Source organism: Pogonomyrmex barbatus, unplaced genomic scaffold (genome assembly GCF_055798465.1).
Source record: "Pogonomyrmex barbatus isolate J1 unplaced genomic scaffold, ASM5579846v1 scaffold3, whole genome shotgun sequence".
Lineage (NCBI taxonomy): Eukaryota > Metazoa > Arthropoda > Insecta > Hymenoptera > Formicidae > Pogonomyrmex > Pogonomyrmex barbatus.
Window position 1 is genome coordinate 22294060 of NW_028297127.1, and position 17791 is coordinate 22311850.

At 36.4% G+C, this 17791-nt stretch overlaps 2 protein-coding genes across 3 annotated transcripts in view; both read right to left on the reverse strand.

Moving 5' to 3' along the window:
• Window positions 1-17791, reverse strand: part of Sol1 (CUB domain-containing protein Sol1) — a 233314-nt gene that overhangs the window by 211790 nt on the left and 3733 nt on the right. Inside the window, exon 1 of one of the 2 annotated variants that reach the window (XM_011645905.2) lies at window positions 12994-13710. The exons of the other annotated variant lie outside the window; for it this stretch is intronic. Within the exon in view, the coding sequence (XP_011644207.2) occupies window positions 12994-13080 (87 nt within the window). The 5' untranslated portion in view covers window positions 13081-13710. Of the gene's footprint in view, window positions 1-12993; window positions 13711-17791 lie in introns of those variants that run through there. 2 annotated transcript variants of the gene reach the window in all.
• On the reverse strand, window positions 14640-17292 carry LOC105431622 (uncharacterized). Its single transcript, XM_011645904.2, has one exon. The coding sequence runs from the start codon at window positions 17194-17196 to the stop codon at window positions 15874-15876; it is 1323 nt and encodes a 440-aa protein (XP_011644206.2). The 5' UTR covers window positions 17197-17292; the 3' UTR covers window positions 14640-15873.

Below are 17791 nucleotides of genomic sequence, written 5' to 3' on the forward strand. Positions count from 1 at the left end.
GAGATGGTTGGAAGATAGAACAACGTTGGCATAATTGGTATCACGGGTCTATTAAGTTGGAATCGCGTTAATTTGCATAAGACGTCGGTGCTGATACTCCCAACGTAAAATTCCTATCGAAACAACAAGCAGAGACTCGGCTGTTATCATAACAATTATCGTAAAAGCGCTCCGTGTAAAAGATACACGTTAATCGATGCAAGCATATTTGCCGAATGAGGAATGGAATCGATATACTACCAAAGAAAATTATTATGCTAGCAATTATCCAAATGGCAATAAATGCTACTTTTTTATAATATATATTACAAAAGATCATTTCAAAGACGCCATGTACCATTAATCCTGAATCAATTAAATCGAGGGAATCGGCCGTATCACATAATCCAGTCAAACCGGTACTGGACAGAACGAAAGAAACGAACACCTATCTTACGATCGAACGTAGATCGCCCAGTCGACCCATGCCAGATAGAAAGATACACCCTGTATCTTTCTAAAAAGGAAATCCTGCATGCTTCGCTGAATTTCTCTTCGGCAAGTTTTTAGCCCGTTAGACCAATGACCCGCCGCAGCTATACAGACCAAAAACGAACGCGCGGAGTTTGCCAGCGAGGAAACGCCTTAGTCTTCTCATTCCACGTATTCTGTGAGAAGCGTTACGTTCCTACGAGAGCAAATCTGCGGAGTACCGAGTGCCGGGACAAAGAGAGTATGCCTATTTGGAAATTTGACTCTCAACAAATGCACGCTACGAACGCACGCTATGGCCTATGGTGTATTCATTCGTGTACTTATCCGTCATATTACTGTACGAGTAAACTTAAAATATATAAAACTAGGAGGAGGAAAAATTAAGAAATATTTTTATTTACCTAACTTTATTAACACGCTACTTAATATGTAACAAACATGTGTCATAATATTAGAATAAAATAGTAATCTAGTAATGTAAAGCAAAGCTCGGAGCGTCGAGATTATACACTTCTCGTATATTATTGTTACTATCAAAATTGCGTTTCGTAAATCTCATGAATCACAGACAATTTATTACACTTATACGAGAGATAAATGCTATATTGCTATCTAAAATATCATCGTTTCCTATATGTGTACGAATGAATCTCGAGGACTCTTTGCTTATCTACGAGATACAACGAATGACGAATGACGAATGCATACACACAATTCCTATCCATCATCGATCGCTGCTGATTTATATACTGAACTGTCGCGAAATGTCAATCTACGATATGGTAAACGAAGCATATGTTTCGCGACTGGCGTTTCCAAACATAGAGGAAAAAAGAAACACAGAATAGTGGGCCTCGGACAAACATTCGATCATCCTTGAAAATTAGAAAAACTTGTTTTCAATCGATCCACGTAAGCGGAAAGATCTCATTCGCTCGATCTCCGAAAGAAAAAAAAAAAACAAGAGAAAAATTTAATTGGACTGAAAACTTTCAGCGTCCCGCCTCTTTCGAGTCGTTCCAATCGCTCGGTCCATCCGCGAACTTCGATATAACGTTATCTTTTCCCTTTGGAGAGGAAAGCAGAACGCCGCTAACTCTCGCCCCGATATCGCCAAATGAAAAATTTCGAGCTTTTAGTGCCGTCATCGCTCTATTCGATTCTGCAACTTCTCGCGGGACTAGTAAAAATCTGTAAGATAAATTCGGTGAAATCACGAGTTTTTTTTTTTTTCTCTACTCTATCAGGCAACAACCGTTGCTGATAGTCCTTTGCTGCCTCCAACCCCCTTGCAGATTCGCAATTCGCGGCTCTATGACGTCAGATTTATACCAGATTTATTTAGCCTTTCGAACGCATTTTCCATTTCGCAAATCCGCGCGAATCCAATTCCATCATGGTTAATGGAAAATCTCGGAGTCGAGAACACGGTCCGCACATCCGGACACGCAGAAAAATTTGTTTCCCGAGTCTCTCGTATGTGCGAGATTAACATATCAGCTTTAAGGAAAGCAAATTTATTTGTAAATTCATTTGTAGAGAATTTTAACGAGATCAGATATAAAACATCTTTAAACGGTTGCTTATTGAAAGTTTGTTGAGAGAGATATTACTGTTTCTGTAGGCAGGTGTGCATTTATAATCGCACAATTATGTACGTGCATATTATCTGATGAACTAATTAGAAATTGTTTCAAAATGGCGCTCTCTCTCTCTCTCTCTCTCTCTCTCTCTCTCTCTCTCTCTCTCTCTCTCTCTCTCCTGTGTTCCTTTCCATATAAAAAGTATGTGATTTTTTTGCCCGGATGTTGGGGATTTATCGCGATTACTTGTAGATTAAAAATCGAAAACGTGCTAGGTTCCCGAGCGATGCGTGGCAGTATGCGCGAAATGGAAAAGTTTAAGGAAGAAGAACTGGACCTTAAACGGTGGGCCATAAATCTTCGCTGTCATCCGGCTTCTTATTTCCGACGAAAACGGGTGGCGAATTATCTTTTCCCGTGAGTATCATGTTTCACGAGCGGCTCAACGTTCAGTTTCGATAAGAGCGGTTCGTTGTTAATAAACGCTCCCGCGACACATGGATCGATAGAGATACTCGACCATTCGATAAATGCGTTCTGTGCCGTACGCATGGGAACAGAACTTGCACCGAATGCAACGAGATTCCACCGAAATATTAGAACTCTGCAAATCGATTTTCTATCCACTTGTTAGATGTAGTCTATAATTTGTGCATTCAATGCATACAAACTACGGAGGATAACGTTACTTTTTACCTAAATTTAGATTGCACGCCTCGAATGTTCTATTTTATAAAAATATCAAAGGAATTAGAAAAATGAAGAAAGAAAAATAAATGAAATAAATCTCATTAAAAGAGAAAAACTCAGTTGGAAATAAATTATTTGATAAAAGTAAAGCTATTTTTTTTTAAATAATGGATAGAATTACGAAAATCGAACAAGTTTCAGTAATGTATGCATGACTGCGTTTCAATGTTCATCCGACTCGGTCATTCGATAAACATCACGTCATTTCCAATGGAAGAGAAAATTGAGTTTTCACAGGGATAAACAAAACTAGCGAACTTTTAAAATCCATATGTTGCTTTTTTGAATTTTGAAAAGCGCTAACGCTCTAACGGAAACTCCATTTTTCATATCTCGCCTTAACGAGCATTTTTGAAGATAGCTCACCGATTGGAATTTCGCATGTAAATGCAAAAAGTAATTATCGCTGCGGTCGATTGGTGGGAACGTTGTAACCCGAGTCGCGTGGTGCTTTGCAATCAGGGCTAACATGCCACGAAGAGGTTAGCGTTGTCAATTGCTGGTAAACACGTTGTTTAGCTAGCCAGTCAAACGCGTACATCGAACGTTCAGTTTGGAAGCGAATGTGCTCCCGATTCAAGTTGAGTGATCTTGCTATTGGAAGTAAATTTCTATTAATGTGTGTAATGAATCCAAAATGACTAAAGAAGATAGTATCAAGTGTATAATATACACTTAAATATTACAATAAAATGTAAATCATGATGAAAACGTAATCTTTGAATAATCTAAATTTGTGCGAAATATAACGATTGCGTGTTAACGGAGAGAGCGATTTACTCGCTCGAATTAATATTTCCAACCCCTCGCGTGCACGCTTCAAGTTACTTTCAAGAGTTTGTGGAGACGATTTTATCACATCGAATCGATTGCAGAAAGAATGCGATTATTTACAAAAAGTATTACACACGTTCTCAATGGCACTAATAACGCATATTTTGTCATTGCTGAAACGGGCATTCTAGTCAAAATGGCAATGTGCCAAGTGGGCGGCGTTAGTGGGATTCGTGGCTTGAGCTCCACGCCAAATACATCGGACTATAAAAACGATTGATTTATTATGACCAGTAGTTCGGGATGCGCGGTTTTGCAGAACCTCGCGTATAATCGCGTTCGGTCCCGATAATTTGCCTGCGACAGAATATCTCGGAGTGTCGAAAATGGACGTAAATAGGGGTATTACGGGTTCTCCATTTATAACGGACACATGAAAATTTCATTCCGTTTCAAGTATAAATTGTCTTCTCTCTCCGAGCTCTCCTGTTTTTGAATTTGTCTAAGAGCTAATTAATAAATAATCAATCAGACTCGCCGAAATGTTACCTTAAGCTACCTCTTTTTTACACGTACCATTTAAATCGATTGTAAAAAGAGAAAAATAAAAATACTAAATTAAAATCGTATAATTTGCCAAGAGCTCTTATATATAAGGCTCTTCATATTATTGTCTACTATCCCCTTGCTAAAGATATATCGGAGCTGCCGAACTTGATGGCGTATACCAATCTATTACTTCATTTGCATAACAGAAGCGCCCTATCGAGGATGAACAGATTTGCGTAGACAATCTACAACAAACAGAAACCGATCCATTAAGAGTACACGCTGCTGTAAATGATCGATTCCAGCGGAGTAAACCGAGGCTAACGCGATCCTCTCCCGTCAGGATCTTCTCCCGACTGCTATCTCCATTTGGTTCCGCGTCTTGTCGCTCTCTATCCTGACGCCGTTCGACAGCTACCGAATATTCAAGGCCATTTTGGAGGGATACCGACATATTGCGGCGTGATTTATGGTCGAGCCGGTTCACGAAGGCGAAGGTAGCAACCATCGATTCGCTTCGAGTTTGGCCGTTGGCATCGGCGGTGGCGGCGGACCAGCTATACCGTGGAATCCACCATGTCGGGGCATCTTCTCTAATACGACCTTACTTCCTCTTTTCTCACATTCTTTTCCTCGTTATTCCACAACACAAGACATCCATTTACGACCGACGATCTTTTCTGATCTCGGCCTGCCTGTCGTTCGCCGAGTGGTAGCCAGCGATATTAAATCGTCCGTCATCGTTGTAACTTTGGCATAAATATGATGAACATCTCTTCTCGCAAACAGAATTTCAATCCTTTTCCAAAGGTAATTCTTCTTTTCACGAATATAAAACCATTTACCTTTTATACAACTTGGCTAATTACGGAAGGATCGGATATGCGAATTATATTAAGAAGAATTTTTCGAATGGTGTTAATTCTCTACGAGCTACAAACTAACGAAAACGCAACACTTCCGAAGCATTATCGGCTTGATCACTGAAGCGTACCGCCAAGTTATTTGGAATGGAACTAACATCGGAGCGGAAGTACGGATAACGAGATTCGAAGATGCGCAGCCATCACCTCGTATAGTCGCATAGTTCGATATAACTTCGGCATAACTATGAAAGTATTTGGAAAGGGAGAACTCAAAGATCATGCAATAGTACATACTCTCACCGGTAAATACCAGTCTTTGTGAAAAAAACGCCATTAATATTCATTAAACTCATGTAAAATACATAAGCTTCCATTTAAACTATGAAAATGCCTTGAAATTAGATTATGAAACCATCATTTTAATATTTATTTATACGATAAATCACGATTTTTAAGACATTATTAATCAATAATTTGCGATAATAAATATTATTTAATTTACATAAAAGTCATTCTCGTTGATACTCGATTTTCTATGCAACAATTGACACGCAAATCTCTCCATCTCTTTTTGACCGCTCTATACTTTAGTAATCATACTTTAACCATGCGTTCTTTAACCGTAAAGCTATATACCGCATACTCGAGACAAGAGGTTGCCATATATTCTACGATGGTTTCATAGGTATCCTTCATACATATTTGGTCCTCTATGACACCACCAGTGATATAGGGCGAGAAAATGCCATCTCTCTATATCGTATGAATCTTGTTGCATGTACATATATATATATATGTATATATATGCTCAAATATACAAAGGATCAGAGACATGTCTTGAAAGAAATCAAGTCACAGAGACAAAACAATCGACAATCTCTTAAAAGACAAAGAGATAAAATTTATATAGACTACAATCATGCTTATACATATCATACACAATATTCGAAAAGATATTTTACTTCGAGAGATATATACAAAACGTGTAACCAATGTTATATGCAAGAATTATTTACAGAGTATCTCACCATTACAATAAAATAAATTTCAATTCAATATTTTAATAGTATATACTACAGATTAATTAAAATAAAAAATTCTAATAGAAAAATAACAATAGCATAATTGTTTTCAAGTTATAAATTATTAAAATTGATCGCATAACATTCGCACACTCGTATCTCATACTGAAACTTATACGCGTAACGATCTATTATACGTTTTTACTGCTCAGATAATTTTTAATATAAAATACACATTAAGAATATTATTTCAATATTAGGCGTTTTAATAATGTAATTGACATATAACTAATTAATTTCTCAAATAATATAAAACATTGTATATAAAATTTATATATAAAATTAAACTATCAAACACGAATAAATCTGAAAAACTGTGAAAAGTTAAAACCCATTATTAAAATGTTTATTAATGCAAAGGTTTATTAAATAATTTGTATATAATTAGCACTTATATGTAAATTTATAATTACCTGCTAATTGTTATAATGTAAATATTACTTTCATATAGCTTCATAAGAAATTGAAAGATATCAAAACAACAAAATCATTGATGCGATAACAAATCGGCAAGCGTATATGAATGTATGTGTGTATATATGCGATAACACTGACCAACAATTAATCGCTATACCTATAATTCGGAAACTCTGACCTCGACAAGAATTTTTGACTCTAATTAGAATACAAAATACGTTATAAAACATTGTACAAATGATTATATGAGATATCCTTTGTAAAAACAAATAAACCTGATAATATATGGAAATAGTATGACGGCTAAAATGTAGCTACATATATGATAACGATAACTTCGCGTACGTGTTTTGGACATGTTAGTTTTGGCAGCAAGTATAGCTTAACGTAAGGAGATTTCACACCGCTCCATAGCGTTTCCATATGCATATACGCGTCTTGAGGCGGTATATAGAATCTGGTACTTGTAGCTCCTACCGTGTAATCTATCCCGCTCTCACGAGCTATTGAGTGGAACGCTCGTATCTGTGATTCAAATGGAATAATCGGAGGAGGAAATCATGACACTGCAGAGATGTATCGTATTCACGAAGATCGTGTACAAAACCCTAATGACTAGCGAACAAAGCATCTGTATGATTATTCCATATATATATATATATATATATATATATATATATATATATATATATATATGTGTGTGTGTGTTACATACATAAAATATGTAATGTCAAAGAATCTGTTTATTATTCCGTTTATATCAAATATGCGCGTTTTAATCCCATGAATTATGAAAAGTTAGCTTTCGTAATAAGCATAATCTTAGGACGTTATTTAATTAAAAGCTCTACTTCAGCAACATCAATCGCTAATGTCTTAATAGGCAGAATTAATTACATCAAATTGTAAAAAAATAAATAAAAAATAAACTGCAAGAATATTTTAGAATTAAAATAAAATTTTCTAGAAACAGATGCGTGTAGTCACGACCTACTGTCCTACATGTCGAGTCGCGATCCATATTTAGTTCAAACATAAATATGTTTTTTCTCAAATTACGTCCTGCTTTCTAGATACGCCGCACGCAATCGTTAATTTTAAAAGCATGTTTACGAATATGAGCTTTCAGTATACCGTATGACTATAGTTTAATATATTCTTATCTTATTGATACAATCTCAATTGTCAAATAAAAATAATATATTAATGATATATAAGAGACCATATTCTCTCGCATGTAATTAAATATACTTTTGAAATTAATATATTATATTGTCGTGTTCGCGGCGGATACTCGCGCATTCCGCACTCATATCATACTACTAAATTAATATCTATTCGGCTAGATACATTTGCGATATATATATATATATATATATATATATATATATATAATTAGACAGATAAAGCTTTTGAGAACAGAAAGATTTTCATTCTAATATTTTCATTGTTAATATTTTTATAGCCAAAAAACATATGTTTTTTTGTTCGTTGCTTAAGCGGTGTAACGCTGTAATTTTAATTAATATTTATACGTATCAAATAAGAAAAGTAAAAAGGAAAAATTGACTCCTTTACTAGATATGTACATGTAATAAAAAATGTGTGTCATACACACTTTTTTAATTACAAAAAAAAATAAGCTGTAAAAGGTGTTAACATTATTATTTGATATCTTTAATGGAAGTGAAACCTATCGATATGTTATAAAGATATAATATGTGTGTATAAAGATAGAATATAGATGGAATATCAAAGATGGAATATAGATAGGATAAAAATATCCGGCACGCGGAGAGTATATTGGTTGGTAGTATCAAAATATCGAAAGCATTCCTCTTCACGAATGACACGTTGTTGTTCTGTATTCGCACAACTGTTACGTCAAACCTCTCCCACTTTTCTATCTGTGTATTAGTTTCATCTTTGAAACAATGCGCATGCCATCTCACACGAACAGATACGAACATTACAATATTATATGTCCAATTTTATTGGATATTTTACTTCCGCCAATTATTTATTAGTTACACAATATCAATGGATACCGATACCGTCCAATATCACGGACTACCATTAAATAAACATAGCTTCGTAAATTCTTTTTTGCACAAATCAATTTTGTACATTTCAAACGCATGTAGAACATGCGAGTGTCGATCTTTCGTTATCGCGTTAAAAGTCACAACATGTTCGGTACAACTAGCTACAATGATGGATAACGAATGAACTTACTGATTAAACCAGAACGACGTGATAAGTGAAGTTAGGAACCACGAACCATTTATTAACTTTATCGCGAAAACTTGGCCGGAACGCAGAATCGAAACAATACACGCGTCTTTATCTCAACTTTCACCACGATAATTCGCGGATATAACAAATCGCGCGACGACGCGTGCGTGCGTGCGTGCGTGCGTGCGTGCTCGTTGGTCGTTCCGTCAATGTATCCTTTATGGTTTTAACTTATTAATTAGTTAGTGTCCACAATAGGTGATTTAAGTTTTAAGAAGTAAGAAATTGACCAATTATAATCGAATATGAAAAGAATAATCGACTATGATTGGTCAATTTCTTACGACTTAAAGATTAAATACTTATTGTGGACCGACATTTACGTATACATATATAACATATATACAAAAATTTACATCGTAAAATATACAAATCAAAAGAAGAAACACTTTGCACTCGTGACTATGTGCGTAACATTAATTTTTTTACTTTTATTCAATTATTTTTCTTCCTTCTTATTCACGAATATGCATGCATCTCGCCCATACCGTGCATGTGGAATGTAAGATTGAAGCCGTAAGAAAAAGCTGTTACATATCGATCCCTGGTTGTTATGCTGTCGCTATATTCCAGCACCGCTCGTCGTATCGCGGTAAATATTACATGCACACCGGATGGTACACATGCCTACTATTCCAGCGTGTCTCAGTAGCGCGTCGATAAACGACGATTACTTTACAAGCTATTCGTTTTCATAGTTCGCAAATAGCACTTTCCATACGTCCATACGACCGCTGAACGGGCGTTACCAGGCTATTACGTCTAAGTTACTGTCGAAAATCACGAAATCCTTTATTGAACGAAACTACGCTTAAAGCGTAGATCAAAGAGGAGATTTTAATTTCCTTTGCTCCTTTGGCCAAATTCAATCTTGGCTAAAGCGTGATTTAGAAGCGTCATTTTTTATCGTGGCGTGCCCCACACTTTTATGACGACTCGAAAATGCCATCGTTTTCCCGAGAAAGACTCCTAATGGTGAAATATTGCGAAAGATATCAACGGCGGTTCTCGCCCGCTCTGCTGAGAATATTGAAGGCTCGAGCACAAATGGAAAGAGCGAACTTTATCATTATGTACAATATCGTTACGTACGCTATTCGCTGTAGTAGTTCTAAACGGCAAATCGTGTAACTTCAAAGCCCTAACTCGCCAAGGAAAATAATTTGCATTCCTAACTTCATCAAGATGCTAATTTTGCGTTAGATCGAGGAATTTGATAATCTCTCCATGTTACACGACCGTTACTCGAGTTCGAGGTGACATATCGTTTCGTAATAGTTACTGGCTCTGGTGCGCGAAAACAAATTTAAAATATGGCTCATGAAATATCCATCGGCGAAAAAAAAATTCCACTCAAATTGCCAATCGGTCGGTGCGACTGCGTACGACGAAATATTTCACAGAGATTTTGTCATAGCGAATTGCCACTACCGTTAATTTACGGCTTCAAACCGAATCGCGCTAACGCATCCACGTACGAACCATCCAGCGTTGGTTTCGAGAGTTTACCGATATGACCACGTATGTAACTATATACGTCTAATTGCATGACGTCCCATCGCAAGAGATATACATGTCATCTCGAGATCTCTCTCAAGGGATCAATCGTCTAGATAGTGATCCCAAAGCGACTACAAGCGATTCACCTTACATGTAAATTTAGCTTTCCAAATATTGTGCCGCATTGTAGACAACATCAAGTGAATTTAGCGATTACAATTCAAAGAAACATAAGTATAAGAAAATAATAAGTATAAGAAAATCTCACAATTTACAAGTATAAAAGACGGCGTTTTATTATGAAATAATATATTATAGAATAATTCGTTCAACCGACATCGCGATATTGCGGCTGTTTTATTTGTCACATTTATTCATTTCATCCTCTCAATTCGTCAAATCAGACTACTCACGTATACATCTGAAATAGAACACTAGCATTACGGCTGCTCTTATCTTTATTATTTTGTCTTGTTAATTTGTTAATTTCTTACGAAACTAGAATTGGCAAGTTGGGAAGGTCCATAACTTCGTTCCATAATCTCGTGCGAATCAAATGCATGTGTCTCCAAGAAACGTATATCGTTCTGATGCTCGCAGCGCGTACGAGGGTCATAAATGCACGTGCAATGCTTCGGAACGTGCATCCCAGCGAAATCGGTTTTACACGCGTCAACATGAGTGATAATGCAATCTCCGTATGAGACTGCCAGACTACACGCATGGAAGTGTAAATAAAATCTCGCAGTTTGTAAAAGTGACATTCGCGATTTCGAGTGTTGCAACTGTTTTACTCGTCGCGTTCCGTTCTCTCACTTCGTAAGGTCGAACTACGTATATATATATATATATATATATATATATATATATATATATATATATATCTGAATTGAAATACAGTTATGCCATACACATCCAAAAGGGAATTAGTCGCGAGACATTTTAATGCCATTAGCTCGCAGCTAGGTTTATCTCGAACCAGGCATGCATATGTTCTATATGTGTATGAAGTCTAATGCGTCACGTAACCTGCTCGTGGATACGAGACATCGGGGTAAATTGACACAGCTTTACCTGATAAGCGGTTAGGATTATTAAATAATTTCTACACGTTTAATTATGTTCAATCCTAAATAAATGCCTATGTCAAACTAACAGAAAAATGTCTTGTTTTTTTTTTTTTTTAGGTTTTAAATAATATCACTTGAAACAAATTTAAAATATTTAATTGATACGGTATTAAAGTATCTTGTGTATCTTAAATTTTATTACTCGCAAATTTGTAAACACACACATATAACGGAAGAGAAAGAGAGAAAAGAGAGAAAAATAGGGACAGCAGATTTAAATAAATTAAAATTTTTCAAAAAAACTTACTTATGTAAAAACTAGAAAAGCAAAGATATTTTAGAATTATAAAGATATATATCAGATTGTGAATTTTGTACCATACACACAATGTTTGTAAAGTCAGTCGTGCAACGAGTGTCGGGACTCATGGTGATCTCCGTCACGTGTTTGAACACGCATACGTCGCACGCATGTCGGGTGAACACGAATGTCACCCGCTGTCATTCTGCGAACGTCGAATAAATCATTGCCGGCGAGAGATATTCTCTATTTGCTTGACGGCCGAATCTCTTGCTTTGAAAGCTTAAAACTTGCCGATTCAACGCTATATATATATGTGCACCGCAATAAAGTATCGAAAACGCGTGTTATTTTATTAAATCGTTAACGAATAACAAAATCAAAGTAACTGTCATCGTAAAATATAATGCGGAACTAAAATCTAAATGTTTTTCTTTAAAAGATATCGTTATAAAATCTTCAAAATATAATTAAAGCATATCTGACACACACATTCTGCATTTATGAAAAGAAAAGATGCATATTTCAATATTTTAATAGTAAACAGATAAAATCATTTACTACCAAAATTCAAAAAATTCTTATAAATAAATTGAACGTGTTTTAACTATACAATTATTTGAAATGGAAAACTTAAATTTCTCTTCTTATCTCTGAATTAAAGAAAATCAATTTTTTAATAATATACATATCCAATTGAAATTAAATCTCTAGTTGTATAATCACTTTTATGCGCATAGTTGAAATTTTATTATAAATATAAAGGTTGCAATTTACTATCTCTCAAATAATGTACGAGTAATTTTCCGTTGTATGCGTTGCACATCATCGATCGAACAATTAGTTCGATCAATCTCGCAGATTTACCATCTAATGATCTCATATACGGAGTTGAAACAGAATAATATAAAATCTGAAATCGCAGGTCACCATTGTGCTCAGCGTCGCCTATGTACATACTTAGGTATGTAGATTGCGCGCCTCGACACGTGCCATTAATGGCTGATGGCTTCGAAACTCTCTCACGCCATTTTCTATCCTTCCGTGCACTCCAATGGAAGGTCAACTCCTTCAACGCGAAGATGACTTGGTTGCGCGATAGCGCAATTCGTATTATGTAAATTGTACAGCATATTTCTCCATCTACGTTTTTGTAACACTTTATGCAACACCTAATGTTAACAATTTTTCTTTTATTTTGTTTTATACGATAAATAAAGTAACATTTGTAAAATCTCTAATTTATGTCTTCCATATATATATATATATTTACCTTTATTAACGCGACTTACATAACGCATAAATTAGACGCAAAAATATCATTGAGCTCACCATTACGTCAATGCGTCGTCCCTCATGCTTTGGCGTCCGATGCGAACATTCCTCGACGTACGGACGACTTGTCGGCCAAATCCGCATAAACTTGTACGTTGCACCAATTCATGATCGATACACTTCTTCGTGAATACGTTACGCTTTCGAACGGCAGATGACCGGAAATGGGACGCGCTCGGGAACGCTTTTCAAACGAAATCGCCACCACGCGAGATCGCGCCCGCCAGTCACATTAAACGATTACGTTTCTATAAAATGCACGCACTATGCTCGTCGCCCTTTCGATCGTGCACTTTCATTCACGATTCCTTATATGTGAATCGAAAATTTTTATCTGATCGAGAATTCTGATGAGGAAGAAATTGCTATCGATATAAATCGATTATCGTTACATTGATGGTTCGGATAATTTCGAATTAATTACGAATTTTACAAGGTACATTTATTCTAGCATACGCAAGCAACAATGGGTGCAAAAAAGCTTCAGTACACATTAGAGAAGAACGTATCAAGATAACGTTTAGTATAGTTCACGTGTAAGCGCGATTACCTGTATAATGTAAATTTGGCGCACCTCGGAAGTATTTTTTAATTTCAGACTTAACTTTTAACGAAAAGTAGTGATCGTGATAAAGCCACGCAAGGGGTTGTTAAGCACAGCCGGCAGGGTGCGATGCACACGATTCTCCAGCGGCAGTTGACGCGACACTAGAGAAAATCGGAGTTCGCTTGCCGCCACAGGACTCTGGACGCCTGCGCTCTCCGTTCTCGCCACCACGAGCCACAGGATTTCGCATAAACAGCGCGCGTCCACGACCCTGGTATTCCGAGAGACGAATACATATATATATGTATCAGAAACGGTCGAAAGTTTCACACGATCATCAGTATCGTCTTTTATAGTTCCGTCAAACAGACGGAACGATTGTCGACCAGGAGCGTTTACCGCTCGGTTTACCGCTCTCAAAGCAGTTGTTTAAACAGATGTGATAAACATTCTACAGTTGCTCCGAACAAACTATATTTTCATTCAGCCATTTTCAAATCATTTGTTTAAATCGATAGAAATATCGCAGAAAAAAATTACCATTTTAGATGGATATTACAAAGAAGTGATAAAAATTCATAATAAAATTCAAAACGATGCAGTAGTTACTACACTTCCACGATTTGCATTATGGAAGAGAGAGATTATTGAATTCTTTGTCACAATGTTAAAGGGAGATGCACATTGCTGTGTGTAATGAAATCATAACACTATTCTAGATAGACGCGGCGGCTTCGTGCCGTCGAGTGAAAATCAGCGAGGTAGATCAAGTTTAATCCGTACTCAGCAAGTTATCACGACTATATAGTCAATTAAACTATAGTCAACGCAATAACTATTTGTAGTCTCTAAATATCTATCCCGTAGACGGTCGAGACAGTTTACGTCGGCAAGTATATCATTAGTACGTCTCAATGTGATTACGAGCGCTTTAAATAGCCGGCAATAAAAGGAATTTCCGCTTTAATTCGATATAACGTCACGAGTCATTAAGTCCGGCCGTTTTTCATTATTTTATCGCCAAGATATCTCGCGAATACATTGGTCGTGCAACTCCAAATGCTATTGAAAAATTACATCGTATAAAAGGAGATGTGCAGTGAATGTTTGTTTCAATTATTATATGCGATACAAAAATTGTACAACCTTTCATAAATATTCTATAAAATGTTTAGAAAATCTATAAGATTTTATACAACTCTTTTATATATATATATATAAATTAACAAAGTGGTTAAAATAAAATCTGTGTTCTTCCTCTTTTTATTGTATATAAATATATGATATTAATGTATAACGTCAATAACATGAATATATCTTATATAAAGACATTCCTTTCCTTTTCTCGCGCTTTCTTTTCTAGCTGACTGATTTAAAGTTTATTACGTAGCATAATCCCTTCTTCTTTCCATGACAAAGTTACTTTGACGTAACACGGAATGATGGTCTCGTTTAAGTTTGCAAAGTGCTGCATGTCACACAGCGGTTTTAACTGCAGAATTAGCTTTTCCGACGACTGTGCGTAATAAAGATTGAGATGACCGAATAAAGCCGCATAAGTAATTATACGAAGAAAATCATTATTCTTTAAAATAAATTAAATATATGTCATTTAATATTGTTCATTAAATAGGAATAAAAATTACATTTAAACAAAAAATATTATATATATTTTACTTATCTTACCGATTCTAATAAATATGCAATTGAAAAGAAACTCTCAAGAAGAGGAAACGAGATGTAATGATGGCGTTTGAAAAATGAGCGAAATAAAATTCCTGAAATGAAAAAGCTTTTATACGTCCTGATTTGCATCAGAAACGTTTCTCCATCATCAATTATAACTGAAAAGCAGAGATTCCAATATTTTTGTACCTGTCCAATACACGTCTTAATGCCAAACTATCTCGAGACTTGATCTTTCATTTTTGACGCACATTACTTATCTCGAGACATTTTTCATAGAAAGATATACATTTTAATCGTAACTAAGAAGTCGTGTAAATATTCTTTTATATTGAAGTACAACATAAAAATTAACATACAATACATAATTAATTAATCCAATATCAATAAAAAAAAAAAAAATCACACATTATATATTAATAAGTTTAAGATATTTCACATATATAATTCAAGAAATTTTTTATTCTAATCAAACGCGCACATTTGTTTCAATGATAAAACATCATTTTCGAAACTTGCGCAATTGTGAAAACTGTAAATAATAAGACAGACTTGTACCTGGCACGATTCCAAACTTTTATCACAAATCGTAAAACAGATACAATCGAGACACATTTCTGAATACGTCACATACTCTATGTAATTTACACATGACTCGGCAGATGATCAGGCAGACGATCCTTGATTTCGCACAGAATCTCAAAAATACGCGTCTTATATGCCGGCATCTTTTCGCATTGATAATACACGAGTTCCGCTCGTTCATCCCCGTACAAAACTTGCTCGAGCTTGTCGGTCGCGGTACAGAAATACTTCGCGGTTGTTTCACTGGACAGCAACATTACTTGTAGATTAAGCGCGGCGTAAATAAGCGCTATGTTTCGCGCCTCGGCGTAACTTTTCTGAAATGCCATCCAGGATAGACAATTTTCTATGTCAAAACCTTCCTCCGCCAGTTCCCGAGCTAATGAATCGTGATAAATCTTAGCGAAAACGTCAAAATGACGATCTCTAGTACTTCGATTAGTGTTTAAATACAAGCAGAACGTAAAATCGATTGCCGGAGGACAATAACAAAGAAACTGCCAATCTATTATATAGCAGCCATTCGTATTGCCGGCCAGGTCGTGCCGAAACATTATATTATTTGCCCAAATGTCGCGGTGACAGAGGACGTTTCTATGTTCCTTCGATGGTGCCAACAATCGCGAAATTTTTCGAGACCATTCGATGAATCGGCGCTTAACAATGACCTTTTCTTTATCGTCGAGTTCTTCCATGAAATCGATCATAGCGCAGAGGCCTGTAATACTGGAGGCGAGAGCTCTCTCCGATCTGTCGTCCCCCTCGACAAAGAGTACCTCGTTCAGCAGTCGTCCGTAAAGATCGAAGATGGTCCGACCGTCCTCCCGACGAAGTCTTTCGTCCAGTATCAGAGACCTCGAGTGGAGCCTCGAAAGAGTCCTCAGTAGCCAAACGCAATGCTCCTCGTCAAATGGCACGTATTTGTTCGGCGTGGCATAGCCATCTATCGAAGCATCCTCCAGGACGATAATGACGTTTCGTTTGCAAAAATAATACTCTACCATCCACTTTGGAGATCCACCCACACCCATCCGTCGCACCAGATCCGTATAAACGGTGATTTCTTTGTTGAACGTGTCATACCGTTGCAGAAATTCAAACTGCGGACTGTGAGTCGGCGGTGGAGTTTTGGCGAAGAGTCTTAAACTTTGCGTTTTTCCATCGATTTGCGCCAAAATATGAAGATGATAATATTGTCCGAGAAAACCTTTCGTTTTATCGAGAGACTCCAATCTCCAGTCAACAAGGCGAAAGTTACCGCCGAATTTGCGTTCCAATATTTCGTAAATGTCGCAATCTGTCAAAAGAGACGACAATCCTTGACAATCCAGCGTGGAAATCGGTAACATGGAGCATGTCTTGTCGATATTTATCGCCGCCATATCACACCTGTCCGTCCAGAGACTGTTAAGCAGCCAACGACGATCGTACACCGAATTTATATCGCGCTATCCAGCTGTCACGTGATCGTAATAGAAATTAAATTTGTTCTGATAAACTTGCCAAAAAATGTCTTGGTAAATGTTTGACTTACTTCGTACAAAGATACAGATTGCAGAAATAGACAGCTCGGCAGATGCCAGTCGACGCAGTGACAAATATCTCAAGTAGATTGATATAATTTATGTCACACTGTAAATCTGTCCGATATACTTTAGCAATGTGACGAGAAAATGAATCTCGTGATATACGCCGTGATATTCTAAGCAAAAAAAGATCGCGATAGCGTGTCTGCGTACAGGAAATTTACCGACGCCAGCACAGCCGAGTGCGGTCGACTCGAGAAAAATGTTGCGGAATGAAGCTCGAAGCTACTCGTGGTTTGCAGTATTTATCTTGGGATATACCGCGTCAAACGGTCGTTACAGTAATTATTAGTTTGTGGATTTTACGGAAATAGACGGAATAGATGAATTTAGAATCATCGAAATATTGTATACTGTGGTTGTAATCAACTCATCGAGTAACAAACGCTAA

What these genes read in the sequence shown, in the direction of transcription:
- LOC105431622 (XM_011645904.2), bottom strand. Translation starts at nt 17,196, where the DNA reads ATGGCGGCGATAAATATCGACAAGACATGCTCCATGTTACCGATTTCC.